Source organism: Rhinolophus hipposideros, assembly GCF_964194185.1.
Source record: "Rhinolophus hipposideros genome assembly, chromosome: 20".
Lineage (NCBI taxonomy): Eukaryota > Metazoa > Chordata > Mammalia > Chiroptera > Rhinolophidae > Rhinolophus > Rhinolophus hipposideros.
Genome location: NC_138066.1, coordinates 44,144,627 through 44,170,028, shown reverse-complemented (window position 1 = coordinate 44,170,028; position 25,402 = coordinate 44,144,627). Strand labels below are relative to the sequence as shown.

Below are 25,402 nucleotides of genomic sequence, written 5' to 3'. Positions count from 1 at the left end.
CAGGCAGGAATCATTCCAGCTCTGTCCCAGAGGTCTGAGAAGGTGCCGAGATGCTGGCAGCTGGGGGAGGTCTATAGAGAGGTCTGCAAACTCTTGGTGCTGAGATTCTGTTCCAGGGTAATGCTGGTATGATCCTGATAGTTGATCCTAGTGCCTCTGGCCACAAATGAATGCCTGTACGTGTCCATAAAGCAGATAAGCAAAACATTGAAGTTTGTAAGAGAAAAACATGCAAAAAGGAGAAGAAAGAGATGGCTAAAGTTACTGCTGCAGCTAAAATTCCGGAAAACTCGTGGTTTGCTCTAATATGCTGCCAAACTACTAAGTTCTAGTTTACTTGGAAAGTTTCTTTATTTAGAAACTGAACCATGACCACATATTTTGTTGTACTTCAATAAAGCCTTGATATACTCTTAGATAGCCAAGCCCAAAGTTCACTACCTTTCTGGACACAGTGTTCAGCCACGTGCTTCAAAGCATCATTTGGGAGCCCGGGGATCAAAAGAAGTTGGCAAGAAAGAAGAGGCATCTACCATCTCCTCTTAGGAGGCCTCAACCTTTCAAGGGAGTGGCTTACCTCAGCCAGTAGCCACTCCCTTACACACACCGTCAACATTTGACCCTCTCACCCTTCATAATTGCCTGGCAAAACCCACCTTGGTTACACCTGTCGTAGGGAGAAGACACACGTGAACAAAATGACTAGTGTCACCTTCAATGAATGATCAAATCACTGCTTTCAAGTGGAGCCTCAGTTCTGCCTGCCAAGACCTTGCTTCCCACTTGACCGTGAAAGTGGAAGCAATTCGATAAGAATGTCTTCATAAGCTGTCATAGCCTCAGCAACCAACCAGGTTCCCCTGTACCCATACACTTTTTCTTCTTGAGAAAGAATGAACATGCCTACACCTGTTTAAGACCAATGTCCACACCTGTGCACCTGATCCCATCATCACTGCTGCTCCCTTACTCAGCAACATACTCTGTCAAATGCCTCCCCACCAGCCGGTATTATCTCTAAGATTGCAGCTCAGAAGGGCTGCTTTTTGAGTGAAATGGGAGAATTTCTACTGATGAGTCGATGAAAAGAACAGTAATTTAGATAACTTTTGAGGAAAACAATGACATAATACACATGTGAAAACCCCTAGCATTCTCCACTCCCATACCAACTCTGTCTCTCTTTTTAACCAGCAATTACAACTCTACAAAATCATAGAAACGCATAAGATTCCATTAGTACAGGCTGAAAAATGTGTAGATTGATGGGAAGTTCTTCTCCCCCCACAAAATTATTGCTTACAGTCAATGAGTGCTTAGTTTTGGCAACTTATTTAATCCTTCTGGTACTCAAATCTTTCTGTAAAAATTCAATTTACTTTTAAATAATTATGTTTTGCTATGAAGTACATTCTTTAAGACTGGCTATGTAAGAGGTAAATTCTATCTGAAGATAACGTTATTTCAGGTACATTTAGCTGGATATAGAATTTGAGGTTAACAGTTCATTTTCCCTCAGCTCTTTGAAGACACTATTGCATTGTTTTATGACATCTTTTGGTTAACTATTGATCCTTAGTTGATAATATGTCTTTTCTATTGTTTTTTAATATTTCTCTGCCTCCTCTCTCTTTCTTGTGTTTTGAAAGCCCACTACAAAATAGTGGTGGATTTTTGTTTCTTTTTCTAATCCAAGGGCTATATCCTCAGTTCTATAAAATTCTTTTTTATTTTTCAGTGAAAAATTTTTATGTTTAGAATTAGCCAGCTGGACTCAGTTTAGATGATCCCAATTTTGTTGGCAACGTCCAAAGCATCATAGTTAGGAGCCAGCCGAACGTATGCCTTCTCTTTCCATCAGGCCTGATCAGGGTGTTGACCTTGGCCAGGTCAAGGTCATTGAGCTTCTTCACAGCCAGTTCATCTGGTGCTTGTTGGCCTTGACATCCACAATGAACACAGTGTATATTATATAAGACCCGGTCTTATAGTGAAATAAGACCGGGTCTCATATTAATTTTTGCTCCAAAAGACGTATTAGAGCTGATTGTCCAGCTAGGTCTTATTTTCAGGGAAACACGGTAATAGTCCCATCATTTTGGTGTGCCGATTCTCTTTCATGGTGGACTTTTGCTTATGAGCTTATCTCCTGGGAGGAATATATATATATTCTTATATTTTAAGAATAATATATATTATTATATATATAGCAATTGAATAAATTTCAGATTTTTCCCCCTAAATATATGGGGCTTCAGGATAATAGTAATAGGAGGAGGAGGAGGAGAAATAGTAGGAGTATTAGCAACAAGTAATATTTTTGAGCTTTTACAATTTTCCAGGCCTTGTTCTATGAACTTTGCTTATAATAATGAGTTTAATTCTCCAAGTGACCATATCTATGTAAACTTTTATCTCAATTTTTATGGATGAAAAAAATTGAAGGGAGAAAGTTAAATCGTTTGTACAATGTCATATAGCTGTGGCAGAGTCAGAATTCGAACCCAAGTTTAGCTCTAGAGTGCATACATTCACTACCATGATTTTGTTCTTAAACACATTTCTATGCAGAGAAAATAAATTCGGATCCTGCTCCTGTGTCCTGTATCTGACCTGTGCTACATATGCTTGGGCTTTTCATTTACTGTGGAGGATATGGTGGGTTTTTTTTTAAACCCAGAGATTGGGCAAATACTACATAGCCTTACTTTTCCTTGGGGTAGTAGGTGAAGTTTTTCTAGTCTGTTATTTCTAACACTGAATGTCCTGTGAAGCTTCTGGACTCATGCAGAGTTTGAAAGTCCAGCTTTATAACCTGTCAGTCACCAAGTCCAGGTTACAGGGGTATGAGAACACCTTCTGGACTGCTGGATTTCTGACATACTACTCACAGTTCTGGCTTTAAGTTCCCTTTTTTAACACCTGTGGATGTGCTTTCTTTTCTCTTTGTTTCTTTTATTGATTCTTACTTTCTTTATCTTTTCCTTCTTCCCTTTTAAAGTTTGATTCTATATCTGAACTTCTATTTTAGATAGATTTTCCCCACCATTTCAATGTGCTTCTACCTGGAGGCTGGGTGCTTCCGTGTCAAATTAGGTCATAGTTACGGGGAAATCTTCAGGGTTAAATGAGGAAAATGACCCCCCAAATTAAAAAAAATAGAGTAAAGAAGTGAAGGAAGAAGAACACAAAGAATACACACACAAAAAATGATAAAAAGTGAACCTAGTAAAATATTTAAATAATTATTGATATCATAGTTGTGAATTTTAATGCAATTGTAAGAATGGCATAGTGGGAAAATGATTCCCAAAATAGAGTTTATAGGGTCTCAGACAACTCCAAGAAAATGAATAAAAACCTGAAATACAAAAAAACAGAAGAAAATTTCAGGTAATTTAAAAGAAACTTAGAATTTTTGTTTGGACTATTGACCTATTACTGATACAAAATTTTATCAGTGTTTACAACCTTCTATCGACCCTCCCCCACCACGAGACCTTTAGTACATCTTTATTACCTTTGTTTTTGCCATGTTTAAATGTAAAAGGTATAATATTTCACTGCTATTTTAAAACATAGAACTAATTACCAATGAGAAAAATGTATATGCATATAATATCATGGCTTTAAATTAAAAAAAAAAATTATCCCCCTCTTCTCCAGAACATCTCTCAACTTTATGATTATTAACATCTGTGGATTGGGAGCCATGTCAAATATTTGAGATTTCCCAATTCATGAACTTTGGTTTCCTGTTTGCCATTTACTTTGGCAGGTCAAGAAAAGTTTGCAACTCTTTACAGAGAGAGATAAACTATGTAATAGTAATTGAATAAATTTCATATTTTTTTCCCTAGTCATGCGTAAAAATTGACCTGCATCGTTTTATGTTTTTTAGTCCTTAGCAATCCACTTTTTATTTTGTTCAGTTGCCTTATGAAATACTGCACCCGCTATGAACAGGACAGGAGAAAGGAATTTGTTTATTATTCTTATGTGTCTAAGTTAGGTATTTCTCCAAGGCAGACAAATGGATTGCTTAGCTTTATTAAGCAAAAAACGTTCAGCTCCAACACATTCTGCATTTAGTCTAAATTAGTCAACCATAACATTGGCAGTTGTGTTTTTGTGTTAGTGAACAGAATATCTAAAGATTCCTCATACAAATTTAACGACTTTGTTTGTTTAGTTGTTTTTATTTATTCTTTTCCCCATCTTGGTCTCATCATGCCTCAAAAGCTAGCTCCGTTTTCCTTGTTTACCATTGTCCCCTTTATCCCTGGAGTTGAAAGGCCAAGTGCACAAACACAGGGTTTGTTTTATTCCTAACCAACCACAGAACAGTGTAGAATAATTGGCTTACGGAAGAAAAGACAGGAAAACAACACAAGATCTTCACGTGCAGCTTGGTCTGACTACACCCTTTCCTGAAAGCAGCCTGAATACGAACTATTAGGAGTAGGCACCTATCAAAGGAATACATGAAGAAATGGCAATAAAGAAATTTTAATCGTTGCCTTAGAAAAAAGAGAACTGTGCTTTGAAACTATTTCCAGAGTACTTTTTTTGATTTTCCTGACCGTAAGTACGGCTCTATTTCGTTGTGCTATGCCAAATATGTGGGTGGACACTGTTAAAAATCAATCTGTTTTTCAGATGTTTCTAAATACTTATGTGTTTTATATTGAAGACCTAGTGACAAAATTTTTTCTATTTTTTCCCAACCAAATCTATTGTGTAGATACAACAGTAGAATATAGGAAAATGGTAAAATTTGCTTCCATACTAGTTGAGGGAGAATTGTCTGAATATTTTGATATGCAAATTTAAAAGAATTTAATTTTGATGTTTTAAAAACTGAAAAAAATCTTCTCTGTCGGTTTATTTGTAAACATTTAAGCAAAATTACTTTCCCATGTGATTTATTTCCTCTCTCTCTCTCTCTCTCTCTCTCTCTCTCTCTCTCCCTCTCTCTCTCTCTGTTTCTCTGTCTCTCCTTCCTGCTTTCCTGCCTTCTTTCTTTCTTTTTAAAAACGTATTTTGTAGTTTATTCCCTCAGTTATTCTGGGACTTCTGAATTCAGAAAATTAAGATAAATTGTTTTATTCTTCCTGTGTATCAAAATCAAGTTTTAAGTAGTTTGAGTCTGCATTATTATCCCATGGCCTAACTCTTTTGATAAAAGTTGTTCAAGTGAATCTGGAAGGTAAATACCACAAGAAAATATCTCATTGGGGTTACATCTAATGGACACAATTAATTATTCAAATGAGTTTAAGTAATTACAATTTTGATGTTAATTTAATGTAAATTCTGGGATTTTTATTTAAATTCAAAGGACAAGAAATTATTAATCAAATGATATACAATTCAAATACTCTATTCAAATAGTTGAATTTTTGTTATAAAATGTCACAAAGGTGAAGTATCTTATAGGTTCTGATGGTATAATATCTAATGATACCCTTTCCATTGTCATATTCTGTGTTATTCCAAAATTGTGATAATAGTCACTCCATCTCCCCACTATTCCCCCACCAACTAGCTTATAGTGAGTGTATTTGATGTAAACATTTATAGTCATGTGTTATAGAAATAATATTTGAAATCCATTTATTTTTGTAGTTCTTAAAGGTAGGAAGTACTTTCCCCCAAAATATGATGAAGGTTTTTCTTATTACACTTTATTTTTTCTAGTTTATGCTCCACCATGTTTACTTTCTCCTTATTCGTTTAATGTACAGGCTAAATGCTCAGGAAACGGAAAAATGTCTGTCAACAAACTCAAGCACTTTTGTGCAAAAATTTTCTTAGGAAATGGAGGATGAAAAGAGAGAGTTTATTGGTATGTTTGAAAGTTTGCCTCTTTTTGCAGTTAGTATTATTCTTGTACTTCATTGCCTAGTGGTTCTCTTATATTTTAAGAAACAGACTGGATTTATTGATTTTTGAGGTTGTCTCTAGTGGTGTACTTGTTGAATTGAGAAACTCAACAGCAGTGATAACGTAAATTGTAAAGACTAAAGGTATTTATTCATTTTTTAAAAATGAGATTAAGTGAAAATTTAATTATATGGTGAATTATAACAACTGTTCAAGTTGCTGTAATTTACTTGTAATACATTTAGAGTCAAGAAACAATAAAAGTGGTGCCTAGCAGAAATCAAGGAATTTTAATTTTGGGGTCTTATTTTCAAGGCCATGAGTTACCTACATAGAGATTGTTTCCAAGAATTATGACCAAGTACACTGACCACTGATTGTCAGTTTGAATTAGATATGTGGGCTATCTACAGGTAACAGCCCCAAATCTCAGTGGCTCAACACAGCAAAGGTTTGTTTTCTCATCTTTTCACAGTCTATATAAGGTTAGCAGTGAAAGGGAAATGGGTTGGGTAGGTGAAGGAATCTTCTCCACACAATCAGTCCAGCACCCAGACTCCTTCTTCTAGGGGTTCTGTCATCTCCCTAGGCCTTGGAGACCTTCACTGGCTCCTCTGAATCTTGTCAGAAGATCAGGAAGTAGTGAGACTTAGACAGAAAGAACATAGAAAGTTGTGCAAGTTTCCATGAGTCGGGCCTGGAAGTGGCGTCTGTCACTTCTGCCCACATTCCATTGGCCAGAACTCAATCACTTGTTCCCGCTTAATTTCCAGAGGCTGAAAATATATTCTAGTGTTGTACCAAGCAGGAAGAGATTACTGATATTGGTGAAACACTAGACTGTCTTTACCACTCAGTTCGTTTTCATTTTCTTTGATCTTTGATTTCCAATAAAAGGTTATGACAACTAACAAGAATATTTAACACCATGAACTCTGTCTGGGATCATCCGTGTCTCTGAGACTTTTCGAGTCAGATGCTCATGCATACAGAAATTGTCAACCTGTTAGTCCTCCTGTTAGTTTATGCGATGGCTCCCACAGTAGTTCATGATTTAGAGTGGTTTTAATATTGGAGAATGGCATATGTGGCAGCTCTCCCAGTATGCATCTTGCACTGGGTTCCCTTTGTTCTGAAGAGTGGAGAACAAAGAGAAGTCAAGTGTGTGGCAAAATTTGAATTTGTCCTTAGTTCTTTGCTGTTGATGGAGATCTTGAAGGGGATATAACCTAAATTTGTTCTTTTTTTCCTATCTGTGTTATAGGAATGGGGGTTCCCAATACTTCTAGGACTGTTTGTGGGTTTATTCTCATATTCCAGCAGTATCCTGTATCCTGAAATGCCTCCTCAGGATCTGGGAAGAGTAGATAAATTTAATAGCTCTTCTATAATTGTTGTGTACACACCAATCTCTAATATAACTGAGCAGATAATGAATAAAACCGCATTTGCTCCCTTTTTGAAAGGTAAGTATACTAATGACAAAAAAGAATTACTGATACTGTTTTATATTTTCAATAAGATGTGTACATATTTAATTTGAAGTTACAATGATCCATTATGCTAATTATTTAGGTATCAAAGTAGCATACAAATTTGGTTATTTTTTTTCTTTCTCTAACAACCATTATTAGCCTTGTAAACTTTTTCAGCTTGATGGGGGCCCTGTTTCAGGGAGGCCCAGATTTCTACTGAAATTTAACTACAACAACAGATTTATAATTCCAGATTTGCAGAATAGTGTCTAGGAAAAATATGCCACTGGTAGCTATGGGTGTTTTTAACATGGGACTACAATGATTATGATTTATTACTCATGAAAAGAAAACATCTAAATGAAAGAAATTAGATCATGTTTATTTATTTAAAAATGTGATATATAGATGATCTTTACAGAATTGTACACTTGAAATGTATGTAACTTTACTAGCCATTGTCACCCCAATAAACTTAAAAAAATAATTTCAAAACTATGAAAAGTAAGGATGGATAATCTAAAGATAATCTGTGCTTGGTGTAATTTGTAAACATCTTTAAAGGCCTTAATTCTAAATGAGGTCACTATGTAACTGAGTAGTTTGCTCCTGGGCAAATTGGGTGCAGTCTGTTTATCTGATTTTTAATCCTCAGTATCTAACAGGTGAAATTCTGGTTGTTAGCTAACGGCGTCACTGTGCTCCTGTTCCCTGTCTAAGCCAAAGATTACATGAGGGGCCTTTGCTTCAGTAATTCTGATTTCTTCTGCATTCCAATTATCTTACGCATGCTTATCCTGGCATAATCTTTTGATGTACCTAAAACTTGCCCTAAGACTTCTCATGATTAAAAGAGAACACTTAATTTCTCATGCACGTCTCCTGATTCTAGACTCTAAAACCTTAAAACAAATTCCCCCCTTGCCTTTTGATTTACGTTTTATTTAAATGGGAAAAAAATTTAATTCTAATGAAAAAATATATGATGACACAGTTGGGTATCACATTGTGTTTCAGTGAAACTAACAATCTTCGATGTCTATTTTTACTTTGTAATTCACAGGAAGAAAAGTCATTGGGGCACCGAATCAACAATCTCTGGATAAAATGCTTTTAGACCATTTACCGTATGCAATGGGAATCATCTTTAATGACACTTTTTCTTATAAGTTAAAATGTTTGCAGGGAGCTACCATTCCATTTTCGAATGAAGAACATTTCTCAGGTGACTTTCCTTATGAAATATCATTATGGCATTGTTCATGTTTTTAACATAAAGAACAGGTTGGGATAGCCAACAGAGATGCTTTTCAATGACATAGGAGAAAATGCAAAAGCACATTTGATTGCTGAACTTTTTCTAAGGTCAGTCATATTATTCTATTATCCCACTAGAGCATAGTTGAACTTGCAGGTGTATGCTGCAAAGGACGCAGAGGGCAATCAAGGCTGATAGGTCCCTGTCTCCGGTGAGATTCCAGTCTAGCAGGAAAGACATCTGGTCAGCAGTTAATGATAAATGCTAGGGGAGGTCCTGTAATGGACTCAGACCAGGGGTTCCCAGTTGGTTTGGGATTCGAGAAGTCCTATCTGGGGAAGTGATGTTTAACTTAACATCAGAAGGAATAGCACATGTGAGGTGCTGGAGGCATTGTGTTCAGATAGAAGGGCGAATGTGAAGGCTCTGAGGTGCAAAAGGGTATCCGTTGGTGTATATGGAAGAAGATCAGTCTAAATAGAGAACACGAAAAGGAATGTGATGGGAGAAGGAGGCGGCAGTTATTCAGGGGCTAGATACTCTGCATCCTTTAATCTTAAGGCAAGGGAGAGCCATCGGGGTACTTTATTCAGCACAGAGGTGCGATCAGATTTCCAAGCCTAAGGTAGCATTGCGGATGGAGCCCTGAGAATGGATTGCAAAGGAGTAAGGGAGGGAGAACGCAATAAAATGTGCTAGTGAGCCAATGATGGCTTAGACCAGAGTGGAGGCAGCTGAGAAGAAGAGAGGTGAACGGATTGGAGGACCCCTTGGGAAACAGAATTGATGTGACTAATAGAATTGGTTCTTTTCCATTCATTCACTGAGGGTCTGCTGTGTGTCCACACTGTCCTTGAACACAGCATAGAATCTGCTAGCACGAATCTTTACAATCAAGGACAGGGAATGGGGAAAACCGTGCACTCTGCCGGCTGGTGATAAAGCAACAAAGTAAAACAAAGCAGGGATAGAAGAGAGAGACTGACAGAGCTATTTTAGATATTTTTATTTATGATGGCCAGGAAAGACATCCATGGTGAGTTTGCTTTTGAGAAGTGGGCAGGATGGAGGGGAGGAGTGAGCCCAAAATTCACCTGGCAGGAGAGCATTTGAACACAGAAAAAGCTCAGGCACTGGAGCACATTTGGTGTTTCCAGGCACAGCAAGGTTGTTGCTTTCATCAGCTTTTTATTTTCTATGCCTCCTTATGCGCCCTGTGGTCCCATGAATAAAGTTACCTTATTACGAACTTTCATTTATGTGTGCTTAAAGGTTGCGGCTGGCAGGGCCATCTCTAGGTTGTTTTCCCTTGGATTCTTGTTTCTTATTCTCCAGTTGCCTTCATCATGTTGCTTCTGCTTTCCTTTGTGCTTACAGGTTACTGTTGGGATCATGAAAATAAGTTTGTATGTGCACTGGACAAGTACTGGAATGCGGGATTTATGACTTTACAGACTGCAATTAATGCTGCTATTATACAAGTAAGAAAAGTTCTCATAAGTAATGTAAACTAATTCCAGGAGCATCAAGATTTTGATGAAAGATGATATATACTCAGGTTTTCGCATGTTTATATAATGAAGCCTGTCGAAAAATGCTGAAATTTGATTGAGGCAAAGAAACACAGTCCTTTTTTTTTTTAACTTTAAAATTTTCAGTAGTTACAGAATGTCAGGAAGTTGCAAAACCAATGTCCAAGGAGGTCTGTGTGCCCTTCAACTAGAGTCTCCTGATGGTAATACCTTACGTTACCTAAGGGCAATATTAAAACCAGGAAAGTGACATTGGTCCAATCCCCATAGCTTATTAATTTCACCAGTTTCTCTACTTTAAATAATGATTTTGTTTGTTTAAACACTTTGTTTTTAAGATCATGACAAATCACTCTGTGATGGAAGAGCTGATGTCAGTTACTGCTACACGTATGAAGTCATTACCTTTTATTAATAAAGACATCCTTCAAAGTGAGATGTTTATTTTCTACTGCTTGCTTTACTTCTCCTCATTTGTATATTTTGCATCACTCAATGTCACGAAAGAGAGAAAAAAGCATAAGGATTTGATGAAAATCATGGGTCTACAAGATTCAGCATTCTGGTGAGTGGCTAATTCCAGCAGTTCAAAGGAATTAGAGAAATGAAGAAACAGTGAAAAAAGTCTGATTGTTTCAGATCATCATGACTTAAACTGGATTCATGGGCTACTTTATCTTTTGTTCTTTGTTAAATTTTGCTGGACACAATCGTGATCATTAGTTGCTGAGCACTTTTTCTTTACCATGAATATGTTAAGCTAACACTGTGACAGAACTACCATTAATGTCAAAGAAAATAAAGGAGTCGCCCCGTGTCAAATGGTGATGAATCCCAGAGCTGGGACTCCAACTCAGGCGCTCTGATTGCAACTCTCTAGCTTGGTCTGCCCACAGTTATCATTTGATTTCTTGACAGTTGCTCATGTTGAAGAAAGTATCATCCTGTAATGGCTAGCTTGTGTTGAGAGGTTCGGTCACCAGGAATATATTTTTTGGAGCAACTAAACACCATACGTTGGGGTTAAAAGAGATAGTCTAGATAATGTTCCCAGCACATAGGCTGGCATATAGGAAGGGCTTAATAAGAGCATTTTCTACATATATTGATATATTAATGTCTTGCCCCATTCCACGAATAGTTTAAAGTGGTTTTGAAATATATATGTGTGTATGTATGTATGTATGTATGTATGTATATTTATAGGTGTGTGTTTGTATTATAATAAAAACAAGAAATTGAGGAGTAGAAGCAAAGACCTACTAAAATAATAAATAGGTAAGATTAGCAGATGAAAATGAAAACCATATAAGTTCTGAGCTTCCGAGAGGCTGAAGCAGAGAATTCTGAATATTATCAGTTACAAAATCCATACTATCTAGGAAAAAGAAGAAAAAGAAGGAAAAAAAATATTTAACAAAAAAAATCTAACAGTTTTCAATATTGACTACTGGGAGAGATATTTCTCTGCATTATCCCCATATCAAGAAAATAACTATTTATGAATGTTGGACTATCTGGAATGGCTGAGGAACTACTATATTTTGCCTGTATAATGTGCTCCCGTGTATAATATGCACCCATGTTTTTGGTCCAAACTTTCAGGGAAGATATCTTTTGTCATAATTTTTTAATTTAATTTTTTGTTTGTTTACATTTAGGTATTTGTTTTTTTTGTATCATAAAGGAATTTTAGCATTTACTTTTAAACATATTATGGTACAAGAAATTTTATGTACCGGTAACAAATTTACGATATTTACTCATCGTAGAAGGCCAAGAACTCTGCATTGTTGCAAGTTCGTTGTAAGTTCAACAAAACCGACTATCTTTATTCCAGGGTATTATTTGGCATATGGATATCATTATTGATTTCTATCTAGTTACACTTTTAACTCATTAGCATAAATAAAAGAATTAAAAACATTTATGTAGATAGGGAATTAGTACTACCCACGTATGATGCACGTCCTTACTTTTCCCTCACAAAAGAGTGTGCATTACACATGGCAAAATATGGTATTTATTGAACAATCCTTTGCAAGCTACGTGCTCCTTGAAATAAAATTATGGTATAGGAAATTCTAAATTTTCTATTTAAGAAGTATGTTTTCTTAGTCAAGAGTTTTAATTCTAATATATATGAACTATGAAACAGAAAAAGAAGAAACTGTGTCTTTACATAAAAAAGACAGAAGAAGAGTTTTTTTGTAGTGGAATTTGGGGAAGTATAAAGGAATGGATGGTGAGAGAGGGCATCTGTAGAAAAAGGAATGTCTTCCAGTCTAGGGCATATCTTGGACAGCATCTCTGCATTCACCAGAAATAGGTAGGCCCAAGTCAACTTTAGATTAAAATCAGAAAAGGCACTGCATAGTTAGATGTGGATTCATTCTTAGGATAAATACAGAGGGTGACAAAAAAATGTATACACATCTTAAGAAAGGAAAACTGTATGAAATTTGTATAATACTCAATATATGCCAATAACAAAAGATGAATACAAGTTACGTTTGACTTCTGCGATGACAAGAGGTGCTCAAAGTGGTTATCGTCAGCGTCCAGACATGTCTGATTATGGCGAACTACTGCTAGAGCAACATCGACCAAAGTGTCCACTTGTATACATTTTTTGGCACCACCCCCGGTATATAATATATATATATATCTATATATATATCCTTAAAACTAAGAAGATAAAAGATTCTGAAACATTTTTATTAAGTATAGGATGTCTATTGCAAATACATTTTATGATAACTTTTTTAAACTTATGTAATAAATGTGAAATGGAATCAGTATTTATTTTTTAAATTTTGATGTCTGAATTGCTTTGTTTTTATCCTGAAGGTTTTCTTGGGTTTAGTAACATCTTTCCTAACCCCACCCCAACTCTCTGAAATGAGTTCCTTTTTCTAGGTACTGTTTTAATTTCCTGTATTTGTAATTCCCCTGCTCTATGGTTTTTCAGTTCCTACCTATTACCATTTCCTTCTGTTGTCAGGAAGTGGATTCTGTAGGACGTGGTGTACTTTTTCAAAAATGCTGTTTCTAACACAAGCTGAATCATTGTAATGACATGAATTTAAAAAGAAGTCAAATCAACAGTAAATATATTGCACTAGGACATATTGATGCAAGTTTCCAGTTTTAATACTTATGCTTTTTTTTTCAGCTGTTGAATTCTTACTTAATTAGGCAATTTTGTGTAGAGGAAAAAGCTTTGGACTAAGAGAAGTCTTGTTGCGTCATTTTAACTTTGTTAAACTTTTACTTTGTTGACCTTGAATAGGCCCATTAGCTAATAATAGGGACTGCAGTTTACGCATCTGTAAAATGAGAAGCTTGTTCTAAAACACCCTATATAGGCTTGTTAGATCACTGTTTCTTAATAACTACTGCATCATAAAAAGGTGAACATGACCACATGTAAAACAAAACTGTGAACTCTTAAGAGCATAACATAATTTATATCAGTTTAAATAAAGAAATCATGAATAGGAATAGCAAAAATTGAATGGACGTAGTGGAGTTATGAAATTTCAATTTTCACTGCTGCTGACGGAGATCCTCAAGAATGGTCTAATTTTCATCCCCCTAGTGTTTCCATGGTTACTTGATTGATTGGCAGCTGTTATGTTTCCATCCAAATTTTACAATTAGAACACTTTGGTAACATATAATAAAGCTGAAGACACAAAATACTTATTCTTTTTAATTTAGCAGTTTTACTTCAAGAGAAATGTTTGTGCATTTTCCCAAAAAAGACAAGTGGAAGAATGTTCTTAGAAATACTGCATTAGGAAAAAAAAAAGGAAAGAACCTAAATATCTGTGGGTCGTACATTGGGATATAGTCATGCAATGAACCGCTGTACAGCAATGAATACTACTATATATGTTGATGGATAATGGCAAAGTGCAGAAGAACGCATATAAGGTGATCCTATTTATACAATATCCATACTATGCCTACAACTTGTGACTACAGAGCTGACACCTCGCCAGCGCACCAACCATCACAGCCATGCAAATGTAACATTAGTAATATATGAAGTTCTTAATCCAGGTGGTAGGTCCAAGCGCAATCATTACATTGCTCTTTAGATATTTTTGTACTTTTTAAATACTTCTCAATAAAATGAAAATAATTGTAATAACTTTTTGTCTTTATTTAGGCTCTCCTGGAGTTTAATCTATTCTGGCTTCATCTTCATTACTTCCATGATCATTACAATTATCATAAAAACTACCCAAATTATAGTCATGACAGGCTTCCTGATCATATTTACACTCATTTTCTTATATGGCTTATCCTTGGTAAGTTCATGCATTTATGACCGCTTTCTTTGCTTTAGGTCTTAGCTGTATGTAGCTAAACATAATGTCTTAGCCGGCTATTATGCTCCTTCTTTCATGTCTATTTTGCGTGTGTGTACATGTGTTTGCGAAAGTCTCTGAGTGTGTGTACATGTGTTTGCGAAAGTCTCTGAGTGTGAGAAAATGATGTAACCTTAATAGCATTGGACCTCTCTTTTGCATAAAGATCTGAATTAATGAAATAATGCATCACAAAAAAATATTTTTATTCTAAATTATCTAAGACTCTTGTAAATGATTAATGAGGATACACTCACTGGAGAAGTGAACCCATCTTTCTTCCCCCAACGGTCTCTATCACATGGCAGCTTTACACAACAGCTCCCCGCCATCTCCTATCCCAGCTTGCCCTGATTTCCCAAGTCAATCCCCTCTCCCTCTCTGAACTCTAACTTCTCCCACTTCCCAGGGTGTTTTCTGCAGACGGTATGTTGATGTTCTTTGATACTTGAAGTCTCTTTCAATCTTTCCAAGTCTGCATCTCCATCCTTTCCTCAGCTCTTCTCCAGCTTTCCCCCACCCCATTCCTCAAGAACAAAAACCCAGCTTTTAAGTAGGGCAGATAAGCATTCTGTGTATAGAGTTCAGAGAAGGACGGAGCATAATTATACCTTAATATTTTCATCATTGATGAAAATGTTAGGATATAAAGATCCTTGTTTTATTGTGCTACCTACCAGTGATTCCTGGTGAGCTAAATCTAACAGCCAGTTGTCTTCTCTCTCTCTTTCAGATAGCTTTCACATTCCTGATGAGTGTGTTGTTCAGGAAAACTGCCCTCACCAATTTGGTTGTGTTTCTCCTCACTCTCTTTTGGGGGCTTGTGGGACTCACTGCATTTTATACACAACTCCCTTCATCTGTGCAGTGGATTTTGAGTATCTGTAGCCCTTTTGCCTTCACTGCTGGAATGACCCAGGTGAGAGAAGAGTTAATTAGTGTACTATTGAACTTTCACAAGAATTTGGTACTTCATCACCCTTCCATAATCAACAGCCTTTCGAAGTAAGAGCTTTGGTTCTAAACGATTCTACTCTAAAGCTAAATTTGAAAATGTTATTATTACATTGTACAAAAACTGACCATCTCCTGAGGAAATGAATAAGAAACTCTTCCAAAATTTCACATCTCAGGTATATTTTCTTCTGGTTTTATTTCTGTATACAAATATTTATCTTTCTTTTCGCTTCTCATAATCGAAGTATTCTGCTGGACTGTTAAAACTTGTTGTGTAGACTTCTTTTTGAAACTTCAAATGTGACAAACTTTCAAGACATAAATACAAAGTTTAACAAACAATTATGAAGTAAATCAAAGGACTCCTGAGCTAGATCAAGAAATAGAATGTTGCCACAACCCGACAACCTCCTCTAAAGACTCCTTCTTCCTGAGCTTAAAGTTTTTATTTTATTATTATTAGTTTCAGGTGTACAAAACAATGTACTAGATAGACATTTACACCCCTCACAAAGTGATAACGTCCCTCCCCCAATCTACTACCCTTTTGACATCATATACAGCTGTTACAATTCTAATGACTGTATTCCCTATGCTTTACTCCACATCCCATGACAGTATATATATACATATATATGCATAAATATATATATGCATATATATGTATGTATATACATACATACATATATATACATATATGTATATAAATATTTTGGATTATAATTGAAATTCAGTATTATTCAACTTCAGCTTAGTGGTCTGGCATCTATACAGTCCATGCGGAGGTTCAAGTTTTATGATAATGACTTCCTTGCTTTTTATGATCACCTAGACATGTATTTAGACATACAATTTTTTAGTTTTGCCTATTTTCAACTTTATATAAGTGATATTGTACAAAGTGTATTTTTTAAAATCTGGCTTTTTCACTCCACATCGTTTTCAGATGTCATCCATAGTTTGTGTGTAGCTATACTGTTAAGTAGTATACTCCTGTGTCAATATATTATTGATTTTCTTATTGATGGACAAGAATATTTTCCAGTTTTTTACTATTATTAATAACTCTGCAAAAAATTCTTATACATATTTCCTAGTAAATAGGGGCATTCAGTTCTGTATGATATATATCTAGGAGTTGAATAGTGGAATCTAGAGTATATATATTTTGATCTTAATAGCTACCGCCAAATATTTTTCTAAAATGGTTGCATCAGTTCACTTTTGCACTAACAGTGTTTCGGAGTTCTAGATCTTCATCAACATTTCATGTTGTCTGGCTTCCAAATTTTAGCCATTCTGGTAGATATGTAATGATATAACATCATGGCATTAATTTGCATTTCCCTAATTATTGTCTTTTGGGACTCTCTTTTTCATAAGTTGCCAAATCCAGCTCTTTTCCCCCTTTTTTCTACTGAGTTTTCTATCTTTCCATTATTGTTCTGTAGGAATTCCTTATAGATGCTGAGCATGAGACATTTTTCAGTTATTTGTTGCTGACATTTGTACTCTCTTAGTGGTGCTTTTGATGAACAGAAATTCTTAATTTTGATAAAGTTCAGTTTGTAAAGTTTTTCTTTTATACGGAATACTTTTGTGTCTGCTTAAGAAATCATATGCCGAAGTGGAAAAATATTGAATGTCAACTATTATATATATATATAGTCATTAACTATGTATATACAGTCACTATATATGTAGTCACAGGAGGTGGAGTACAGCACAGGGAATATAGTTATTGAAATTGTAACAGCTGTATACACTGTCAGAGGGGTAGTAGACTTGGGGGGTGGTTATCACTCTGTGAGGGGTGTAAATGTCTAACTATTCGATTGTTTTGTACACCTGAAACTAAAAAAGTAAAACAGAAAGAAAGGAAGGAAGAAAGAAAGAAAAAGAAAGAAACCATATGCTAAGTGAAATAAGTCAGGCAGAGAAAGACAAATACCATATAATTTCACTTACATGTGGAATCTAAGAAACAAGAAGCAAAACAAAACAAAACAAAAATAGACTCACAGAAACCGAGACCAAAAGGATAGTTACCAGAAGGGAGGGGTAACTAGTTACCAGAGGGAGGGGTTGATGAAAAGGGGAAGGGGAATGCAGTCAATAATATTGTGATAAGTTTGCACAGTGACAGATGATTACTAGAATTAGTAAAGTGATAACATTGTGAGGTATGAAAACTATACTGTATATCTGAAACTAATATAACCAATATAAGATTGTATACCAACCATACTTATATACTTAAATCAAAGAGACAAAATCATTACCCCAAGATTATGAAGATATTCTTCTACCTTTTTATTCTGGAAGCATGATTAACTCTGCTTTTATATTTAGATATAAAATCTTTTTCAAAATAATTTTTATGTATCTATAGATAGAGGCAATATTAATTTTTCTATGTGAATATCCAGTTGCTTTAGCTCCATTTATTGAAAAAGCCATCCTTTCCCCAAATGAATTGCAGTGTTTCCTTTGTCACAACTCAACCAATCACATATTGGCCCCATATGTCTATCTTTGTAGTGTTGTCACATTGTCTTAATTGTTTTGCTTTATAATATGTCTTCATATCTGGAAGTAATAATTCATCCACTTTATTGTCTTTTTCAAGAGAGTCATTTCTACTGTAGGTTCTTTGCAATGATTAAATTTTAACTTACCAAGTTATACATACACATACTATGTGTGTGTAAAGCTGTTGAGGTTTTAAATTTTTATTTATTTAAGTGTGTTTTTCCAGGACCCGTCAGCTCCAAGTCAGGTAGTTGTTTCAGTGTAGTTGTGGAGGGCGCAGCTCACAGTGGCCCATGAGGGAATCAACTGAGCTATCCAGCTGCCCCCTGTTGAGATTTTAATGCAGTTGAATTTTTCAATCAATTTGGAGAAAATTGGCACTGTTTTATCATGAACATAATATATCTTCATATTAATTTTCCCTTAGTACTTGTTTTAGTTTCAGTATAGAGTCTTGCACAGTTTTGATTTATTCCAAAAGTTTTCATACTTTTGATTCCATGATAAATAGCACCTATGTTTAAGTTCTTATTTCTAAATGTGTGTCATTAACGTCAAGAGATGCAACTGATTTCTGTACATTGGCATTATACCCAGCATTATATGGAATTTTTTTCAGGGTATTATCTTGGGATTTCCTTTTATATAACCATGTTGTCTACAAATAACGATGGTTTGCCTTTTTCCTTTTGCCGTCCTGATGCATTTATTTTTCTTGCCTACTGCCCAGATCAGAACCTCTAGTACAAGGCTGACTAGGAATGCAGGCAAAGAAAAAGCTTTCAATATTTCACAATTAAGCATGATGTCTGGTGTGGGTCTTCGTACATTTAATTCACGAGAGTAAGGCAGATCTCTTAGTGTGTGAAGAAACTTTTTAATATTATAATGTAGCAAGTATTGAAGTTTATCAAATGCTTTTTCTGCATCTGTTAGATGGACCACATTATTTTCTCCTTCAATCTATTTGATGTTGAATTGTGCTGATTTATCTTCAAATGTCGCCCCAGCCTTGCATTTTTTGAATAAACTCAACTTTGTCACGAAATGTTCACATTTTAACATAAATTGCAAAGTTGTATAGTGTCAGGAACTGGCCTTGGGAGCTGGACTTCCTGTGTTGTGAACATTACTTATATACTTAAATATATGTGATTTTTGACTTCATCTGGTTAAGCTACTCAACGTCTTTGAGCCTCAGTTTCATCATGTGTAAAATGCAAACAGAAATAATAAGGCCTACCTCATAGAGTTATGATGACGATTAAATGGGATACTATAAAAAGTACTTAGAACAGTGCTTAGAACTTAGTGGCGGTTATTACATGGCAAACTTATAAATCTTTATTTGCAGTAATCACTAAAAAAAGAGGTGAGTTCTTTCATCAGTATTATAATAAGATGCTTCAAAGAATTCTTCATATGCTTTCTAAAATTTGTATCTCTTGGTTGCATAGGATAGATATTTTGCAATATTGCATTGACTTTATAAAAGCAAGCAAATAAATTATAATTTAAATTCCTGTTCTTAGAACATTGTATTTTTTAAATCAGTATTTTCTTCTAACAGTCCTTTGATGGCTGTAAAATAGAAATTGTTTCACTAATAACGTCATTATAAGAAGTTCTTGAAAAAGCTACTTAATAAAATGATAATTTTTGCTGCTATACTGAATTTTTATTTCTTTAAATACTTATTATTTTTGTTTGACTCTTAGATTATCCACCTGGATTATAATATGAATGGAGTAACTTTTTCTGACCTTTCAGGAGAGTCATATATAATGATAGCAACATTTTCCATATTGGCTTTTGATGCTTTTTTCTACTTGGTACTGGCATTATACTTTGACAAAATCTTACCATGTAAGTAACAGTGTGTTTTTCTCTGATGTCTACAGACATTGGTCACATTAAAGATTTTTTCTTAAGCTTATATAAATATATTTCAAAAAATAAAAAGTAACAAATATTTCCCATCATAGGCTGAATGAGTTCTTTATTTCTACTTCATAGTTTTAATGGTCTGAAAAAAATTTTCATGTAAAAACAATCATTCTTCAGACTTTAATATAATACTACACACTCTAAATATACAATGATAATTTTAATACATATTATAATTATATAGTATTAAATAATGTTACTTTTTCCCAAGGATCCCTGAAAGTGTTTTCAAAGAATGACATTTACGATTTGTATCAGAACAAGCTGGAATAAGTTAGTTCTCAAGATGGTTTTGGCTAGTATAGGACCCACATACAGCAGAAGTACTTCCTAATAAACACTTATTCTTCTCACAAGAATGTGGGGCAGACTGTAAACTAAACACAGCTAGAAAGGACCTCAGTGCAAAATAATCAGTGTCTTCCTCACTCCCCCTCCACCTTCCATTTCTGAGAGGACCATTTTAGAAGGAGAGAGAACTATTTAAGGAAATCACAAAATGAAAATTAGAAAGTTTTCAGCATTATTCTGAAAAATTTTCATATATTCATATTTACAGAAGTGTTATTACCCAGTTAGATTTCCTTTATCTTGAAAACAACCAAAAATTTCTCATAAACCCAGAATTCCTTCACGTACACTAGAATTAGAATGCTTTTTTCCTTGTATATTCTTCTTCTTATTTTTTATGTTCCTTCTACTTTGACTGTATTTGAGGTTGTCTTATATGACTCTATATTCCTGTCTTTCTGTCTCTTCTGGTCTATATCTAAAGGCCGTTAATAATAAATACTACTTCATTTTTTTCTTAATCTAGAAAATGACCATATATTCATCCTGAAAAATATAATTTCTCCATATAGTTTTAATTCGTGTACCACATAGAGTTCAGTATTACGTTCAATCGCATTGCTGTGGTCAAATGATACTAAGTTTACAAATATGTTTGCAGCTAATTTTATGCCATATTAAGGCTTTCCCCCAATATATTTGGTTTTGTTCATTCTTCTAAATACCTTTTAGACTGCATTTTATTCAAACCTTTGATTTATACTTTGTTGAAAATTCTATTGTTTACCTTTTGTGATGTTAACTGCCTTTGGATTTTTACTTTTTACTTAATTATCAAGTTTTCTTCTCAGTAATAGGAAGTTAGGAAAGAACTTTTCTAGGATGCTTCAAAGTCCCAGACATTCTGTACTACTCTGAACAAGAATTCTTTACTCATTGCTTTAATGTTACTGATCCAACATTTTATTGCCTCTTGATTAATTAGATGGAAATGAAGGCCGTTATTCTCCGTTGTTTTTCCTGAACTCAGCATCTTGTTTCCAACACCGAAGGACTAAGAATAAGATCATTGAGAAAGAAATAGACCCCGACCATCCCTCTGATGATTATTTTGAACCAATAGCTCCAGAATTCCAAGGAAGAGAGGCCATCAGGTAAATATACTTAGGCTAATATATGCGTGCAAGGCTAGTGAATTATTAACCAACAGCTACTGAGGGAGCCTGAGGCAAAATATGGAAGAAGTCATTTGTTTTTGTTAACATCATTTTGAACTCTCCCGTGGCCATCACTGCCAATGTTTCCTAACTGCTATATGAAAGGAAAATGCGCTTTGCTTAGCTCCACACAGTTACCACATCCCTCTCTATCTGGTTCCCCTCCTTGTTTCTGTCTCTTGCCCCCACCTCTCTTTTATACTCTCTCTCTTCTTTCTCCGAATCCCTTTCTCCATAGTTGTATCTGGCAGATATGGTACGATGGAAGCAGTAAGAAATTTGGAATCAAATTCTAAAATCTTCATACCACACTTTTCCCTCTCATTTGATGTGCAATCTTAGAAAACAGGTAAGTTGCTCTGAGTCTCAGCGTTCTCTCTGAAACAAGAACAATATCTACTTTGTAGTGTTATTTGTCATAGGTTCACATGAGGAGTTCTTAAAATGTCTGTACTCTCAGACCTCACCTCCAGTGATTCTAACTCAGGAGGCGTGGGCTTGAACCTCAGTATCTGGATTTTACAGAGCTCTGTAGATTTTTCTAATATGCACTCAAGTTAAAGAATTAGACAGTTTCAAATATTAACCTTTTATTGATTAACGGATAGTCCGATAGTGTTTACCATGTACCAAGCACACATTTAATTTTCCCAAAAAGCTCATGAGACAGACACTTCTGTTTTGCGCATTTAGCAAATGAGGAAAGTGAAGTACTGAAAGCTTAAGTTTCTTGCTCAATGTCACACACTCATAACTAGGAAGCTGGACTGCAATCCTATCTTGCTCCAGAGTCCATGCTTGTAACCTCTGGCTATTGTAGAGACATCAGAAGGAAAAGCAAGATGAATAAACTGGAACTATAGCTAGGAAGTGAAACACTTCTCTAAAACGAGCAGAGAGTGAACTCATGTACCCCAGCTTCTTCCTTCTAATTCTACCCCTATTTTCTGTTAAGCTGTCTGAGGGGCAATAGCCACCATCCACCCCAGCTCCATGGAAAACATCTGTCCAAAAAAGAAAAGACAAGTGAGGAATAATTCCCCCAAACTCCATTCCAATGGCATCAGTCCCTCTTTCCCAATGGAGAACACACACAAAATCACATTATTATTCAAGTTATAATAATTTTCAGATTTAATTTTCGAAGAGAGTCTTAGGGTTAGTTACACAGAGTGAAAAATGGTCTTTGTTCTACTGTGAAGGACAGAAAAGTGAAATGTTCTTACCCAAGCAGCCCTGATCCCTGTGCAGTGTTGATTCTAGACTCTTCACTCTTCACTAAAGTGGAGGTCTGGGGCCACTGACAACCCAGGAGAGTCAGCTGATCCAAAGCTTATTCATTAAAGCTTTTGGCTCCATTGTGGGACACATCACCCTAGATCCACACCAAGGTAACAAAAGTGGCTTAGGGGCCTATCAGCACAGCTCTTTAGTGACAAGGTCTTCACATTCAGTTACAAACAGGTTCTGGGGCTGTGAGGCCGTCTCAAATTGCCCTTTTCCCACTCAACATTAGATGCTGTTCCCAGTGCACAAGTCTCTTCTTTCTTCACAGCCACCTTTTCTTAGAAACGTGGTTGCTCTTTCCCATCACTAGGTAAGTGTCAGATCTACCCCAATCAGTCCCAATGTGTGAGTTTGATTTTGTATGGACATAGAAGGTACTACGACATGAATTCCTTTTTCTCCAGGCAGTCTCTGCTTTATATACTAATGACTGCTTCCTTTCCTCCTAGCAGCCTTTCAGCTCTAGGTATCAGGAAGTATGGAGGAAAGCTTGCAGAATTGACTGCGTCTGTCTAGGATTGTTCATGTTCTGTACCATTTTTATTTCTGTGTTGGCTAACTAACCACCCCTTTTGTCATTTCAGAATCAGAAATGTTAAAAAAGAATACAAAGAGAAGTCTGGAAAAGTAGAAGCATTGAAAGGTAAAGAAAAACATTTCATTGTTTTATTGACTTATTTCAAAAAATGGGGAAAATTCAATGTGAAAAATTAGAAAATATAAAGAAGCAAAACAGGAAAAGAAAAGAAGAGTACAGTCTAACTCCACCACCTGGAAATTAACCATGATTGAAAACTGAATGTAAAATTCTTCTGGATGTTTCGTGAATCTGTTAATCTATGAAAACAGGATCAGACGATGAAAAATGCAATTTCGCTTTATGTGTTAAGATTAATTTACTATAAGGAAAATTATATTTTATTTGCACTATGAGGAAAGAACATCTAGACTTAAAATTGGTGAAATTTTTCATATTAGCCAGGAAATACATGCAGTTTACATGTACTGGTGGGAGTAACTAAAACAAGATGAGTAAGACCATTGACCAGGAATTAAATTTCGCAAGTCAATTTCCTATGAGAAACATAGTCTGTAGTTTGGAATGAACCAACATACTTGATACTAAATATTCTAACAAATATATTTTTTTATAACAAATATTTAAGTAAGTATCAAAGTTAGTGGCTACATTTTGTAGAGGACAGCTTGCATTTATTAATAGTGATTTTTAAGGAGGAATGTAAATTATTTTTAGAAGAGACAGAAGCCTTACAAGTTAAAAAGGAAGAGCCGTAGATCCTCCCTAAGGCCAAGAGTTCTCTGCCCATTGTGTTTATATTGTGTTTGTTTTCTAACAAATGTAGCATCCTTTAACTCAGTCTTACTTATTCCTTTGAGATTAAGTCTTTCTTTGAGAAATTCATGTACTTGTATCAGGAAGTTTATTCTCACTCCAGGTTTTTCTCATCAAATACCATGTAGATCGGTGGTTTCTTCCTTTAATTTTAATTTTAATTCCTTTAATTTTTTTTAATGTTAGCCAAGGCTATTTTGAAGTATTTTAAAATTTATTATTTCAATTTCCAGAGCATGTTAGTAGCTACTTTTGCACTCATCAATAACCGTGAACATCTTTTTATGTCTAAATGTGTTCAACTTCTGCAAGGATTGCTTCTATTTTTAAAAGTAGCAGCGTCTTAACAAAATTAGAAGTACTGAACATCCATGCATAAAAAAATACATGAAACGATGACTTGGAATTGCCCTTTGGGAAGTAAGAATAGGAGACGCACTCTGTCAGTCTTCTCTCCATGCAGCCAGTTCCAGTGGCAACTTTGGAACTCCTTTGGGGACACTCCTGTGAAATCCCTTATCTACTGACTGTTTTTCAAGGGCTAAATAGAATTCCGTTGTATGGATACCGTGACTGACTTAACTAGCACACTAGCGTATGAAATTTGGTTTGTTTCCAATATTTTCACCACCCTGAAAAAAACACTATAATGAACATTCTTGTTTAACCTTTGTAAAGGTCATTCTTTCTTGAATGTAAATTTCTAGAAGCAGAATTATTCAAAGGGACCTCTTTTTTAAGTTTCTTGATTCATACTTCAAACCATTTCCCTTCCATGTTATAAAAATTCATACTCCCACAAGCAATAATTAATAGTAATAGCAACAAACACTTCAGGTCTATTGAATACTTACTTGGTGTGTGATGGAATAGTGCTGTCATTTTCTTGGTCTTTTAATCCAATGAGATAAACAGTATCTCTCTCATTTTGCAGATGAGGAAACTGAGGTTTGTATGACTTTTAAGCCAGTTAATATGGATCAGTTCCAGGGTATTAGCATCACTTTTCTCTTATCCTTGAAAACACATTTTCCCCCCCATTTAAAACCAAAAGTAAACATAAGATGTGTTAATGTACTTGTTTAGTTGTCCCAATATTGATGAATTTGAAAGGTCGTTTCATTAATCTTTATTTTTCAAGTTTACTCTGGTCCATTTTAGACTTTTGTTCTATCCCACTGGTCAGTGTATCCTGGATGCGTAACATATTATTTTAATTATTATAGTTCTGCAATGTATTTTAATATTGTGTAAGATTAATGTCATGCTATTCTTTAATTTTCTTAA

General features: G+C 35.2%; 1 protein-coding gene across 5 annotated transcripts in view; it reads left to right on the top strand.

Annotated features, from left to right (window-relative positions):
* Positions 1-25,402, top strand: part of ABCA6 (ATP binding cassette subfamily A member 6) — a 74,821-nt gene that overhangs the window by 12,657 nt on the left and 36,762 nt on the right. For 3 of the 5 annotated variants that reach the window (XR_013991954.1, XM_081028901.1, XM_081028899.1), the window contains exons 1-11: positions 4,365-4,584; positions 5,748-5,848; positions 7,151-7,352; positions 8,425-8,586; positions 9,997-10,100; positions 10,490-10,716; positions 14,329-14,470; positions 15,264-15,449; positions 19,738-19,885; positions 21,243-21,411; positions 23,346-23,404. Coding sequence is in view for 4 of the 5 variants with exons in the window: in XM_081028901.1 (XP_080885027.1) it covers positions 5,753-5,848; positions 7,151-7,352; positions 8,425-8,586; positions 9,997-10,100; positions 10,490-10,716; positions 14,329-14,470; positions 15,264-15,449; positions 19,738-19,885; positions 21,243-21,411; positions 23,346-23,404 (1,495 nt within the window). In the remaining variant the exon portion in view is untranslated. Of the gene's footprint in view, positions 1-4,338; positions 4,585-5,747; positions 5,849-7,150; positions 7,353-8,424; positions 8,587-9,996; positions 10,101-10,489; positions 10,717-14,328; positions 14,471-15,263; positions 15,450-19,737; positions 19,886-21,242; positions 21,412-23,345; positions 23,405-25,402 lie in introns of those variants that run through there. The other 2 variants (XM_081028900.1, XM_081028898.1) reach the window with 2 other exon arrangements.